The sequence below is a fragment of the Pipra filicauda genome, unplaced genomic scaffold, assembly GCF_003945595.2.
Source record: "Pipra filicauda isolate LSUMZ 115617 unplaced genomic scaffold, ASM394559v2 scaffold59_size3379749_pilon, whole genome shotgun sequence".
NCBI lineage: Eukaryota > Metazoa > Chordata > Aves > Passeriformes > Pipridae > Pipra > Pipra filicauda.
The window spans coordinates 1,115,363-1,131,476 of record NW_024104753.1 but is presented as its reverse complement, the minus strand read 5'-3'; the positions used below and the strand labels follow the sequence as shown (position 1 = coordinate 1,131,476).

Genomic DNA, 16,114 nt, shown 5'->3' with positions numbered 1-16,114 from the left:
ATTTGCTTAGCCCACAGGAGAGCTGGAAAGAAAGAAAAGAAGAGAGGACAAGTAGGGAGTGGGAGAAACAAAAGAGCCTGGGTGATGGCTGACGGGATAACAAGGGAATTTTAACCGTTCCAGCATTTCCCCACCTTCCCAAGATGCCCCCAGAGAGCATCTAATGTGGGGCAGGGCTGGAGCAGGCTGGGTCCTTCACAGGGTCTGCCCCCAAACTGGGCTAAGCCAGAGGGGGGACCACAACCACACCAGGCTCTTGAGTCCACATGCCTTTTGCAATACGGTTTTAAGAAGCAGCTTTGCTAAATGTACGAGACCATCAGAGCAGACTGTGGGTAAACTGCTGCCTCAAGAAGCCCTACAAACTCAGGAGAGGAAGGCAGTACCATTCCTGCATGGGAGCTACAATCTTTCCAAAGGGAGGTCACACTGCTGGAGCAGAGACAGTCTGGATGTCCCTGGTCTAGGCACAAAATCCTCTTCTGTTTGCATCCTCTCTGTATTAAAACAAAAGGGCTGAGTTGGACTTTACAGGCTTTCCCTGAGCACAGAAGAAATGAAAATCAGTGACACTCATCTGTTCCTGCAGGAGCAGCCCTGAGTCCAGCAGGAACACAGTAAATTAAAGTCAGAAAAACAAGTCTCTCTGTTTCCAGCATCTTGTACAGCACCTACATATTATTAGCATTTATCCTTTTTGGCCTTCTCTCTGTGGACAACAGAGGGTTAAATACACAATCATCTTGATATATTCATCTGATCCATGAGCAGCTGGCAGGGAGAAAGAAAAAAAAAAAGGAGGCCCATAACCACAGGGAATCAACAATACAGGCTCTAGAGGAATAAATCCAGGGAAATGGAAAATTACAAGTTAGAGAACTCAATTTTTATCCCAGCACCACCCAAAAGGGTTAATTTTTGGAACATTTCAAAGGGTTTCCAAAGTTATTTGCAATTAGTGCTAAAAATAGCTATGAAACATTTCAAAGAGTCCTTAAAAGAGAGTGATGAAGAGCAGTCTTGTGAGGAACAAATAAAACAACGAGAATTCCCAATCTCTCCAGAGCTGACAGACATTCTTGTGACCCTGAGAGTAAAATTTAATTTTTTCCTGCCTCAGCTTTTCTGTCTAGAGAACAGCAACAGTAAGACCACCTTCCTTTCCAAATACAGACACATTAAACCATTTATAAAATGGTTTTAAGAACTTTATTTGAAATACCTCCTTATAAATAGAGGAGTGAGGACTTCTCAGAGTATTCCTGCAAAGGGAAATACTCCAAAACAATGCTAAGGTGCTGGAATTGAAGTATGCATTCATTCTCTTTCCTCTGTACACAGGCAATATTTAGTAAAATGAGCTGACCATTATGACTTTTTTTCGTTTTTGGAAAATATTGTGACTATTTTGGGTATAAAAACCTAATTACTTCAGTTAGCACGTTAAAATGAAGTAATTCAGAGTGCTTCCCATTACACCTTTTATTAATACCAAAGGATTGCTTCAGCCTACTAAGAGTGAAAAAGCTATATATTAAGGAGATTTTGTATTATATTTTATTAGCTAATTTCATGATGGCAGTTTTGAATACTTCATTGTCTGCTCCTTCAATAATTATTAATATAAGTCTAGTAGATCTTACTTTATAAGGAAGCTTTGCCATCACATCAAGTATTCTGCCAAAAATGCTGCTTGATGCCTATTTATTAAAGGACAGACCTTTCCATTGTATTTAGTGTTTATTCAGAAAGTGGTACATAGGAAAGTTTTCATATATTTTCAGGAAAATCTGACCTGGTAATAAACCAAAACCATAGTTATTAGAAGGAGCAATCGAGAAGAAGACACCATTTAAAAAAATAACTCAGTTAAGTCACATTATCAGTGGAGCCTTTCCTGTTTTAAAAGCTCACCACAGACTACACCAAAGAACCTATTCCACTAATAAAACTGGAGCCAAACAAATTATCTTCAGATAAAGATGTCTACAAGAGAGACTAGTTAGTGTCTGATGAAAAATTTAAGAACAGCATGGTATTCAAGGAATCTGCTTAATTATTGCCATCTTACTCTTGCAGAATTTTTAGTTTACATATTTTGTATACTTTAAGGTCAGGTTTGGTTCTTTTTTGACATCAGCAAAAAACCTGCAGGTTTTTACTAATAGTCTATCAGTAGCATAATTGTTGAGTAAGGATAAGGCTTTAAGCTGAACACCAGACTTCTAACATTAACAGTTTCTGCCAAGAAAGCATTTACTAAGAGGAATTAGGGAACAAAAGCAACCAAGAATGCCTTTGCATCTGGAAATGGTTACAGAAACCAAAATGGTAACTCACATAACCCTGAGACTCTTTTTTTTTCTTTTAAAAAAAAGTGTTAGGAAAAAATATGACACTTTTTCCTCTTTTTTCCCCTTAAACCGGAATACTTCTAAGCTGTAAATGAATAAAAACCCTTTTTTGGTGTGTTTTTTCCTCAGTTTATTATCAATTTCTGAAACTGAATTATAGCATGTATATAGGTAAAAAAATAAATGCCAGCCTAGTCAGCTCTAACCCACAGCTCCCCTCTCCAATCACTTTTGATAGCACAGAAGCACAAAGAAGCCCAGTTTAGAGAGTCCACATGTGTTTAATCTTTGATTAATTGAACAAAAACTAAGAGCCTCCAGACATATTTCTTTTAATCACGGGCAAGATACCTTTTCAGTTGCTTTGCTCATAGGAGAGAGTCAGCAGATGTCTGTCTGGTCTAAAGGGAATTTCTCTTTCTCTGGAGAAAACAGTTTTAAATAGGAGAGGAACAAATAGGAGAGACATATGCTGACTAGGCACTGCTTAACAGATGACGTAGAGAAGCATCTACTACCTCAGGGACTGGAACGGGGCAGTTTTCAAATTAAATTTCTTTCAAATTCAAAGCAATCAGCTGAAATCAATTTACATACAGGACGCAAGTCAAGTCAGACAGTTCTCATCAAAACAGCTCACAGACACAAAGATGCAAATCTGTCTTTGTCAGCAGTATGATCTTAAAGGAAGGTTTTAATAGGATGACAGTAAAAAGAAAAATAAAAACCGATTTCTTCACAATTTTCAGCACAGTTGATACTTTTGTTCTCTGGGGAATGATGATTCAAAATATTTCATCGATATGGAGTATTTGCCAAATATTCTAAATTCATACACAAAATGAATTGGCACAACGCAAATTTACCTCCAAATTTTAAGACAGAATCAAGTCTCTCAGTTCTTCAGATAAACATGTTTTAAAATGTAGTACTGGGGGAAGAAGCATAAGAACCAATGCATGAGGATTACTAGTCAGCATTTTATTTGTCTGACTTTATTCTTCTGCCTACAGGCGTATGTCCTATATCATCATCTAGGAAATGTAAACACTTATAAAAAAATAGGAATGATCTTCATCTAGTTCTACCAAGATGTCTTGGGGGATGGCAGAGGAGGGGTGCCTGTGGCGGAAGAAAGATCAAGAGTCTAAAGCAGAAACGGGGGGAAAATAGAATAGATATCTATTGGTTGAAAACAGCATATAAAGACTTCCTTGGACCAGAGGAAGCTCAGCAAAGGAGAGTTTTTCCTCTCAGGAAGGAGACAGCCAATGGTCCCAATTAATATAATAACTTCCACCAAGGTGTGATAACTTCCACCAAGGTGCTCCCTCTGAACTCTGCTTGAGGCTCTGTCGCATGGGAAGGGAAAAAGAATGTACAGCAGGGACTGAAAACAGACTGCAGTATGAAAACCTCCTTTTCCTCCTTCATACAATTAGGATACCTGCCTTTATTCCTATCTATAGTTGATGTTATCAGCCTGAATTCTCTTCCACAGGGTTTTAAACAGCAACAGCAAAACTAAGGAGAACTTTGGTATCAATTCACTACGTTAGTTGGATTCAGCAGCATGACAAACATCTGTCTCAGGCTCATGTTTGGAAAGGTCCAAGGGAAAGGGTCCTGCAAACTGAACAATTTTAATTCTACTTTTTTCTCTGAAACTAGTGACAGATAACCCTAAGTCTGCAAGGAATATATTTCACCTTATTTTAAGAACTGACTTCCTCAGCTTTTTACCCATCAAAGCTGCCATTGCACAAAAGGACTGCCACCACATTGCTTGATTTACGTATTTGCTGAGCTGCACAGCAATTTCTGGCAAGACTATAACATGTCTGATTTTGCTTAATCATCCATCCCAGCATGGCCACTGTAACATCCTAAATTACTCATCAGCTTAAGAATAAATCAGTATACTCACATTATCACAACCAATCAAGAACTCTATTCCTAAATTCCTCTGTTGTACATAGTTTCTGGGAAGACACAGATAAGTAAGAACAGCCTTCTTGGTCCAGACAGAGTGTTCATGTAGCCTATTATTTTGCCCTGACCTTGGCAGGATTAGATAACTGCGCTGAACAGGAATCTTTCATTTGCGTGCTGTGTTTTCACAGTAGTCCTGACTGTAGTGTATCAGTACTTAGAAAAAGTTTTCATTTGTTGTTTCAGTATCACTGTTATTCACTAACACTGACCTGTGAACTGCTCTGAGCACAGAATTAGCTTTAATGCTCAGATATGTTGACATATATCCTCAATAAAAGTCCTCTCAGCCTGCTTCCAAAATACAGCAAATCTTAGCACTTCAGATGCAGTCTGAAAGACGCCTCCAAGCATCTCCACAAAACCACCAAAATCCTGAAACACTAATCTTACAACTGCAGACTATACAATCTCCTGGTTTTTAAGAACTAATCCTATATATTTCCAAATATGTACAAGTTGCATTTTAGATAAAACACAAGAAAATTTCCTTTAATAATAGACTTAGAAATAACTGCAAAATAAAGTTCTGCCATACCAAAGTACCAAGTAGAATCATACTTAATTATGGCATTTCCAGTCAAGCCTCGGTGTTCTGGTTATCTGTAGGGATTTTTTTGTGTTTTAAATCTGTACACCATTGCATAAATGATGCATGAATGCATAAATTAACCTTGTAACCCTTTCTACAGTATGAACAGCCAGTAACTCTGATAAGGCACATTCCTTACTTTATTCATTTATTTCATGAGTGCAGGCAGAAGACTCAAAAAAGAAAGACCTTTTGTGATACCTTAACACCAACCACATACTTGAAACAACGCCCTCACTTTTGTGAGACTTTGCCAAATAAAATTGTAAGCAACATAAACAGCACATGTTTGCCATACACAGGGGTGCCTCAAACGATGGAAATTCTGATATGCATCCAAAATGTTTTATTCATTGTCATGCAACTGAAGAAGGGAGTAACTTGTTGTTTGCCTCATTCTCTTAACATGCCAATGATTGCACATAAGGTGTAATTTAAAACATAGAACATTTATACAAATCAAGTCATTTGAATTTTAACAGCATAGCATATCTTGCAGCTAATAATACAAACAGTAACTCAGAGAGACCATATCTTGCCTAAAATTAATGGAAAGTGAGAAGCAATTTTGCAAATAATTGAGCAGCTCATATTCTGCATAACACAGGAAAATGAAGTACAGGAAAGTCATCACTGATCTTCAGATTCTACAGCAACCTTTTCTTCATCTGCCAGAGGAATTTCAGAACAACGGGATATTTCATTTTATCAACAATAAGTAACGAGGCTGATGAAACAACCCTCTCCACAGGATGGCTGAATCTATTCCTTGTAATTCAAAGGATCTGGAAGTGGTTTTAATACTGACTGTATGTCACTTTTATACCTTTTAAATAATTTTAAAACTGCAAAAAAAGCATTTGTAGAGCTAGAACAGTCTCTAGTATCTCCTGAAAATTCTCTTACAACGATGACAATGCTCCATGGGAAAGAATCATGCCAAATTCCCTGGTCACAAATATAACCCTTCTCTGCAAACTTATTATGACAAGGCAAAGGGTGAGGGAAAAGAAAAGGGAAGTGTTTAATTCAGTGAGGAACTTCAGATTTCATATCTTTGGTAACCAATACCACTATGCTCAAGAGGGAGAGCACCTGAGTGCACACACACACACATATGTAGTAATACGAGAGTAAGTTTCAAAGAAATCAGTTTTTAGTTTCTCCACATTTTCTCATTCACTCTGAAGTCTCACTAGGACAACCAGCTTTTAGTGGGATTTTCTAGCAGGAGTAACAAATTGTTGCAGTTCTCCAGTTAGCACGAACTTGGTCAGTAAGGCAAACAGAAAATCTAAAGAGTGAAATAAGACTCTGTGCATCTTCAAAAATTAGGCAGGGGGGCATTCAAACTCTCAGTTTTCTTCAACTGACTGTAATGGCTGAGCAAGTAATACAACAAACTTGTGAAGCAGCTAAAACAGTTGTTCGTGTTTTCCTTAAGCAGAGATACCTACATTATAAAAAGGAGCACACCTGCGTGCAACTTTGACCTAACTGCAAAGAAATTTTTTCCTAAATTATGCTACATTTTTGGTAAAATATGCTTCAGAGGCAGTTTCTAGTAATCCAGACTCACTATGCAGCTGCAACAAGCATTGAAAGAGTCAGGTTCAAGGTAAACCTATCACTGATAAATGGTAGGTTTCAAGATGTACTAGCAACAGCACTCCTGTCAAAAGTTACCTTAGAACTTTGGTGGCAAAAGAGAAATAAGTTTGTCTCAGGGAAATATTATTTGAAATAAAGATTTGCCAAGTCACTGACTAGCAAACACGACCAGTTTCATTTTTATTTGACTTTTTCTTAATGTCCTGAAAAAACTGCAGAGTAGAGAAAGGAAGATGAATATACCCCTACAGCTTATTGTTGCCGCTCTTGACATGAACAGGCTCCTACAAACTGCTACATAACAGACACCCACAAGATCCAGAGATACAATTTTCCTCAAAAAGGAGTAACTGGAAGAAAAAAAAGAAAAAAAGAAAAAGCACTTCAATCAAACTATCACACACCAGTAACTGAATTTGTTCTTAACTGGGTGCATCCATTCACCAGACAAGCCTGAGAGATTCAAACGTATGAAGCAGCAGCAGCCACCTTCCAGTCTGCTAATGCACTTTTTCAAAACTGCTTTTATTGCTCTACTCAGAAAAACGACTTTGTTTTCACAATGTTTATGTGATAGCCAAAACAGTCTTCAGCCCTTACTCTGAGGATAAAAGCATGGTTCCACTTTCTTCTCCCACCTGTAAAAGCTGACATTTATGGAGAGAATTACCCAGTTTTCGTTTTGACAAGGACATGCCCTTTTCACGTTCTTCAGGACCTTTCACCACTGGGGAACGTGTCACTGGTAGGCAGTAATCCAAAACCAGTTACATTCCTCAGAAACAAAACATGGAGCTGATTTAAGTAGGTCTCCAGTGATCAAAAGGCTGAGTTCAGGAAGTCAGGGAGAGGGAGGGAAATGGACTTGTAGCAGCCTCAGCCTGGAGGACACTACAGCCCCGTTATCTGATCATCCCATCACACACCCTTCTGGGCTGCACTTTCCAAACTTCATTCATCTGCAAACTAACTTTGAACACACACAGAGAGCCTCCATTTCAAAAATTTTGTGGGAATGGCATTTCAAGTATAGATGAAATCAATCACAAAAAAAAAATAAATAAATCCCCCAATTAAACATTTCATTTCACTGACTTGTAATTCACCTTTCTGCTGAGTTCCTGCTTATGCAAATTTATCTCCTTCCCATTTACGAAGATCCTACAGATCTATGTTACAGAGAAAACGTCATGTAATTTTAAATTACAAAGCTTCTTTGCACAGGGCTGTGTAACAGAGAATAGTTTTACCAGTCTCTAAAGTGCCTGAAACATTTTAATTCCTGAAGTATCAAGTGGCTAGTTATTTGATTAGGGGAAGTTACAGTCCCTGAAACATAATCAAACAGAATATGTTCATGGGGGTTCAAGTATATGTTTTGTTGATTTAATATACCACTCTTCACCAGCCAAAGGATCATCTTGTTTTTAAGGGTTTTTTTGGGGATGGGGCATGGTTTCAAAGAAATAAGCCCAGAAACTTAAGGAAATGCAGCTGCACAAATATTTTTATATCAAATAAAATAACATTATGGAAAAGATGTAACAAATCCCCAATGCTATGAGCAGACACATGGCATCTTCAAACATTTTGGAAGGGATACAAAAGGCAGAGATGGAATAAGAGACTTACTTAATTCAATTTGCTGATAATAAATTGTATTTAGGTCGTGTTCAAAGGTATTAACTAAGGACTAACACTATCATTACTGAAATACATATCAATAGGAGAAAAAGCAGCATCCTCTGGAGTAAATGACATGCAAATGTCAGTCAAGTCACCAAAGAGAGGTCAAGGACTAGAAGGTAACAAAGCAGAGGGAAAACTATCTGCAATTCTGTGATTTATGATTTTAGTCTCTCCCCCCTTGAGGCAATCAAATCTGTTTTAAAAGCCCTTTAAAATACACAGGTATTAAAAAAAGACAAACCAGCTTCTAACACAACACACTTTTGAAATCCCACTACATTTTACTCCTTTGCAACTGTGGAAGCTCTGCACAGTGTACCTAAGGAAGATGTCCACCTGATTACATAATTCTCTTTGTGGATTATCTCAAAGATGAGCATCCATTGAACAGTGAAGGAATTTCATCTAACTGAAGGTGTTACTAAATGAGGTGATGGAAGAGAAGTGATAAATTCCCTATCATGTTATGAAATAAACTGGTGCAGACAAGAGCTGCCTCTTCCAGTGAGAGTTAACAGCTACAGTGCAAAACATGCTGCTGTTTCCTATGTTTCACAAAAGGGTTTTGGTTAAAATTTCAGCATCAAAGCATATAAACAAGTACTCTGAATGATCTTCTGTACTTCATGGAAAGTAGAAACCAAACAAAGACAATTTTTCCCTGTAAACACACAAAAATTCAACTATAACATAAGGATTTCTAAAACAGCAATTGTGAATGACTACATGTATACAAATGTAAATGCTGTGCTGCTCAGTCCAGGTGTACTGAGAAGTTAATCAAAACAGTTTGCTGATTTGCAGCAATCTGCTGTGAATGCAGCTACAGCTCATAATGACAAGAGCATTACAGCTACAGTGCAGAGCTTTTTAATTCAATGCAAATTTATTCCACCAGCCTTCAACTCTTTCCTTGTTCCTCACCTCTTCTGTGCTATTTAAAGTGGTTCGGTGCTTTTGCATTGTCACATCACTACCTTTTTTACCAAAATACTAACCTTTTCTGTTAAAATTCTTTGTCTATGATCTCCTGGTATATAATTAAAATTGTATGCCATTATACCTACAAATCTTATTTCCAAATATAGTGTTTTTTTCTTGCCCTTACAGTATTCTTGGTGGTTATTTTCTGACACTAGCTCTCGATACGAGGGCTCATGAGATCCATTTTGAGATGGTTTAAGAATTTAATGCTACATTATTGTTAACTGGTGTATGTTTAAATGCTTTTAAAAAGAATTCTTTTTTTTTTTTGGTCTCGAATGTTGGTAGAAGCTCTTAAAAAAATTTGTGGTGATATCAATATTTTGCATTCAGGCCCTGTCAGACTCTCTATTATAATCACATGAAGATGACTTGAGATAGGGGTGACAAACACGTTTAGCAACTGTGTACCAGTTCATTGATGCCACAGTGCACCAACCACTGAAGTCCACCTCAGGTTTCTGGGTTCTGAAGAAAAGTTGTGGAAGACACAGAAACACTACAAGCATTTCAAAGATTACTTCAAGTTACATCCCAAACCAAAAGACCATGGAACAAGCACAGAGCATTAAAACTCATTTTAAGAATCAACGAGAAGTGTGATAAATGAAACAACAGCATTAGATAAAAATCAAAATCTCATAAACATTAATGCCCACTTACAATTACACCTCCGAGATACAAGATATAATGTTTGGAAGTCACCAATCAGCGCCTGATTTAAACAGGTTATACATTTACTGGACAAGCATACTTCCAGCTACCCAGACACTGATTACTTTTATCGCTAAAAGTGGTTAACAAGGAAACAGCATGGTCATAGATCTTAATCTTAATATGTATCTACTCTACTACAGGTGAAGCTTGAGATCCTTGTGGTATAATTATGAAAGTCCTTGGGGTTTGTCTTGAATGTGAGAAACACTAGGAAAAGGGCTCACGTAAATTCAGAAATTTATAGTTTATTTCCTTTACCTCATGTGAGAATTATGAAAACCTAGCCCTTCTTCTAAAGTTATACACAGACAGTGGTGCTTAACTTATCTAAGAGATAGGAGCCTCATCAGAGCTAGATAGCAACATGATTCATTTAGTCAGCAGAGATCAGTGTTTTCCGAGTGACTCACCCAGGTCTGTGCTAGCTCTTCAACATGTCACCAGATGAATTGCTACACATTACAAAGGAGGCCTATCAAAGCAACTTAAAAATAGATACCTAACTCTGAATTGTGAGGCTTCCTCTCATACTTTAGTACCCCAAAACTGATATTTTTTGACCTACACTTGGCCCTCCATATGAATGCCTAAAACACTTAAATGTACACTCTCTTCCTCTAAAGGAAAAGTAGAGTTTAAAGGGTATACAGGAAGAGATAAGCATTACAAGGTGATGTGAAGATACTTGACTGCACCTTCCGCTGGCCAAATACTTAAAACTAGAGAGATAATTTGTGGGCCAGCACTTTTAGAGAAAAAAAAAATTCATTTTGTGTTTCTGAATCTGCCATCCTTCTTTCTAGTGTTTATTTGTGCAAGAAAAATTCCAAACGTACCCTTTTTCGACAAAATCCTGGCTATCCTGCCTCCTATTACACATTACAGTTCGCATGGCTATCTGGAGAGGAAAAAACATCTATAAACTGAAATTAAGTATACAAAATCTAACAAACATTAAGCAATCATAACTGCATGGAAGCATAAAAGTAGTGAGAACGCACAAAACCATCTGAATTTCTACAGTGATATGATACATCTTCTGACTCTTTTTCCACTTTCCTACCTCTGTACAAATAATAATTAACCGTGTAATTCCTTCATTGCTTCTAAGTCGCTGCCTCAGAGGCAGCTCACACTTATTTTTATCTTCGAATAACATCAAAGCAAGCGGCTGCTACCAAAGAGTGGTGAGGGAAAAAAAAAAACCAACAAAAAAAAGGACTTACTTGCCACCTCCAGCGATGCATTATGACTTACAGCTTCCCCGAGGTAATTCCTTGCCACACACACATAGACCCCTTCATCCGGCCGGCTCTTGCGCCCGTGGACGATGCGCAGGAAGAACAAAGAGCCGCTGGGCAGTAGCATGCGGTGGGAGCGCGGATCATCCTTGTCCGTCTCCACTCTCTCGCCCCCCTTGTACCACTCGATGGTGGGGGTCGGCCTGCCCTCCGCTTTGCAGTTTAAAGTGGCCGGTTCTCCTTTGGAAACGATGAGATCGGAAGGATGTTCGACGATTCGAGGCGGGAAATCCTCTTGTCGAAGACGGGAACCTGCGAGGCAAACAGAAAAGAAAAAAGCAGAGTTTTCTTAGGAAGTTGTTGCCAGCTACAGTCACAGTACTTTTGCAAAACAACTACTTCACCATCACCATGTAGAGCAGCATTTATTAAGACGAGCTATTAACATCCTGAAGTGAACAAAAGAAAACCTTAATGCACTTCATCACACGCGAGGTTCTCCCAAGTGAATATATCCAAAAGCATTTTTCAACAGGGGACCTATATTAGTGAAGTTGACACCTCAGAGTCCTTTGATTTTTTTGATTTTTCTAATTGTTACAAGTTTTATAAGTAGTTATGTAGAAAATATAGGTTTTATAAGCAGCTGCATTTATTCCCTTACCCTTAGCACAGCAGACACACATTCCCCAACCCTCTCACCCCAATTCCCCATATCAATTCTCCTAAATTCCATATTCCCCATATCAATTCTCCTAAATTCCATTAGAATGTTTAGTCTCTCTCCAAGGTAAGCCTTCTTCTGTCTGAGAACATCTAATCCACAGCCTGAACTGCAGGGTACAGTCAAGAACTGGGTGACCATGTGCCCTTTGTGCTCCAAGGAAGTTGAAGTGATGAAGAAAAGGGTCTCAAAAAGACCCCAGACCCAATTCCCAAGGCGTGGGGCAGGCGGTGGACTGGGGCAAAAGCCAGTGGGTGGGAAAAACCTGGGATTGGATGGACAGTATTATAAATTGGAACACCTGAGACAGACGGTTTGTAAGCCCTACGCCTTAGAGGCGTGATTAAATCCTTTTTTTTACCTTACCTCCATACTAAGTTGCCTCGGGTTTTTTTTTTCTCCCTGAGTTTTCTTTAGGCAACAAAGTAAACTGCCATATTCCTAAATCATATCAATTTATTTATTTATCTATTCATGTATACAGATGCATATGCATATGCATATCTAGAATTACGAAAAACTAGTCCTACAGATACTCTACAGACATCAGACCACCTCGACCAGCAAAACTGGTACTGCTCTAATCCATAACCCAAAGCCATAGTCAACCTCATTCGACCTTTTGGAAAGTCCATTAATTCATGCAATGTCTACAGAGTAACTCTACCATTTCCAGCACCCACAAAGTTGCTTTATTTTGCTTGTACTATTGTCTCTTTTTAGTCCCTTGTTAAGCAGTACCATAAGAGGTACAAATGTACAGACTGTCTGAGTGCTGCTTATGCCTCAGGGTAAATCAGAGAAACATTTTACATTATAAAATTATTATTGTCTCCAATCTAGAAAACTGATCCAATGTGAGATGAGGGTATCCAGGATAAAAGAAAAGTTACAAGCAAACTAATACTCTTCTAGAAAAGCATTCCATTTCAAACTAATACAAAATGCAAGCTGATAAAAACTGGCATGTAAAAAAACCCTATACTTGTCTGGATAGATATATACCACAGAAGTATATAACAAGCAATTCGGTGCCCAAGAATTCCAAATTGGGAATAAAGAGGTATCAAAATTTTAGAGTTTTAAACTGCTAAACTCAAATTCAAATTACTGTTCCCCTTATTTCTCTCTGTCTTGAAGCACAACTTTGCTATGGATACAATTAAGTCTCTTGGGTCACTAAATCCTGATTATTAAAATCTTGGATGCCAAGATTCTTTATTAACATTAATAACATGAGGTTTGAACAGCTGTGAAGTACCAAAAAGAAATGCAAGATCTATTCTTTGCAGGCTAATAGACCATAAATTGATATGGAAACAGGGAAAAGGGAGTCCCAGGGACTTCTGTTTTCAATATATGCTAAATATGTGCATGTAATACACACACACACACACACACACACACACACACACACACACACACGTTTCTAGATATATAAAATAAAAATATTCTCAAATGTACAAATTTTATTTCCTATTTTCTTCGCCTCAAGATAATCAATGCAAATTAAATGTTACATTAATCAGCTAGCACTAACCATCCATTCACAAATCTCTGGTAGCAGGGCTTGACTACACTGAAATATGTTAGCATTTTGCATGCAGTAAAAGAAGATAGTTTATATATAATGATCAATAATGCTCCTGTAAAGCTAACTCAAACAGCAATAAACCTAATCTTTAGGAAACATATGTAGTTTTGTATTGCAAGATTTTTTTGCTACCTAAAGCAAACAAGTAATTACATTTTACAATTACTTTTACCTCCAACATGCCTGAGACATGGAAACCAAGATATGGGTAGATGGAACAGAAGCCAGGAAGATCATGAACCCTTTTGCTGGCTACACAGCACTGCACAATCCAACCCTGCACATCACTCTAAAGCCAGACTCTGAGCTGGACCTTCAAGAGGTCCAGGAACAGGCCAAACCCAGTGAAAGAAGAAAAGAAAATGGTGTAAATCAGCACTGGTCTGTTGCAGCATCTAAAGAAACCTCTGATATACTTCCATGTGCTCTGAGAACACATCCCAGCCACCACAAATTGCATTTGTGTCTACTCATCCTGAACTCTCACACAGCTTTTGTGAAAAGCCCTTCATTCAATATTTCTGCCCACACAACTGGGCTGACCAATTTTAGATCTCTTTCCAAGGTAAAAATGCCTTGACAGGGATTAAAAAGCTTACTTTGTTTATATTTTTACTCACTTCCTATGTACCTCGCAAGAAAAGGCACAGAAAGAAAGGATTACAGATCTAAAAATCAATCCCACTAAGTCACTCTGCAAATATAAAAAGCCAATTTCAATGTAAGATGTTTAAAGGCAGTTAAGAACTGTTTTTAAAAAACCAAAGTTTTCACATATGCTAGTATGTATGGTGTTTGCATTTTCACAGACAATGGTGGCCAACCAGCACACAGCATAGTACAAACCTCCTATTGTTTCTGTCAGCCTGGCCCAGACCACAAATAAATGAAATACCATTTTCAGATGTATTGTATGCACGTTTTCCACACTGACATTTAAGTGGCTTGACACTAACTTCAAGTACTGTACAGACTAAAAGTATAAAGACTGACCTCTAAACTTTGTTGAAAACTGAGACTCAAAACCATAAAGGGGTGAGGGGGGTGGAGAAATTCCTTCAGGATGGTCCAGGAATGCTCATATACATTTTATCTTTGCTGGCTAACATTGGAGGAGATAAATAACAGAGAGGTACACTACTTTTTTTTTTTTTTTTTTAATCCTAGCATTTTATAAAGTACCATTTCTTTAGCAAATTACATAAAACTGCTTAAAGCAGAAAGGGACAAAAGTTGTATGATTAGTTGACTGGCACCTAGTCAGCGTTAAACACAGATTTACTGACAACTGCCTGAAGGGTATAATGGCCTTGACAACCAAGTTATAATCTTTCTACACATCTACACTTTTTTCTTTTTTTTTAACCTTTCTTTTCTTTTTAGCTAGTTATTTAAGCTGCATTTTCATTTTATTGAGAAGAAGCAGCTTCAATTATCAACATAAATCTTAGAGTGGGCACCAATCCTGTAATTTTCCTGTCAAAAATCCTTCCCAAGAGGATATTCGATAAAAAAAAAAAGTAGAAGCAGAACACCTATTACATGCTGGATCTACCATTAAATATACAACAGAGCTCCTTTTCTGTCCCCTAAAGATGACAGCACCGGGTTAGAGGAACTAACCAACTTGTGTTCTTTGCCTTTATTATAGTTCAAGTCTTTCATAAAAAGTCAATAGGATGCCACCAATTAAAGCATGCCATACTAATTGTTTCATGCTGCTACTTTAAAGAACAATTATATGAAGTCATGTTTCCAGTTTCTTGGACTGTGCCACAACAATTTTTACAAGAATTCAGACACTGACACAAACAGATGTGCAGGTTCAAAGAAAACTTACATTAGATGAATAACAAACTCATAGAGGTAAGATTTGCCTTTATTCCCTCCCCTAAAACTTCCTGTTGGTAGCACATACAAACACAACTTATTGAAAAACAGTAGGGAATGAGTTCATGCAAAAGCTACTGATATTAAGGGTTCAAGCACTGTGCACCCCTTGTGTACAAACACTTTCTCCTTTAGGGGGGAAAACAAAAAATTTGTGTGCTATTGGAACAAACTGCCTCAAATTTGATCCATGCAGCCTAAGGCAGTCAAAAATCAAAACCATATCTACAGTCGATCTAAACCTGAGCTCAGATGGATATGGAAAACCTCATTTCTCAAGATCTATATATCTAAATTGTAATTTATCACAATGCTTATAAAATACTCCATGACAGACTGTGTTTTTAGCCAAATTCCAAAGAGCGAGTACACTCCTGGCTCCATTTCTTTTCCATTTCACAGATACAGCCTTTAACACCGACTTTTTAAACACAAGATTCCTCCTTTTTTTTTTTCCTCTTAGTATTTTAAGGCTATGTAAGATCTGAGTAACTGGCTTAATTGCTGCCAAAGTTATTAGTAAAAATGTTAACAAACAAAACCACAGGTTTAGAAGCAGTGTTCGGTGATCCTTGCAAACAACAGTACATAAGAACTTTCCCAATTCCCCAGCGTTTCCACCATTAACTGGCTTCAGAAACTTTTCAGCAAGTGGGGGGAAATATTTTTGCATTTGAGTATGTTGACTGGAAAGATGTCCTATAACTCTCTTCCCACAGTGGTTAG

At 37.8% G+C, this 16,114-nt stretch overlaps 1 protein-coding gene across 4 annotated transcripts in view; it reads right to left on the bottom strand.

Moving 5' to 3' along the window:
* Positions 1 to 16,114, bottom strand: part of ROBO1 (roundabout guidance receptor 1) — a 715,278-nt gene that overhangs the window by 253,161 nt on the left and 446,003 nt on the right. For all 4 annotated transcript variants that reach the window (XM_027710067.2, XM_039387924.1, XM_039387925.1 and 1 more), the window contains one exon: positions 11,166 to 11,492. In XM_027710067.2, the coding sequence (XP_027565868.1) occupies positions 11,166 to 11,492 (327 nt within the window). The remainder of the gene's footprint in view (positions 1 to 11,165; positions 11,493 to 16,114) is intronic.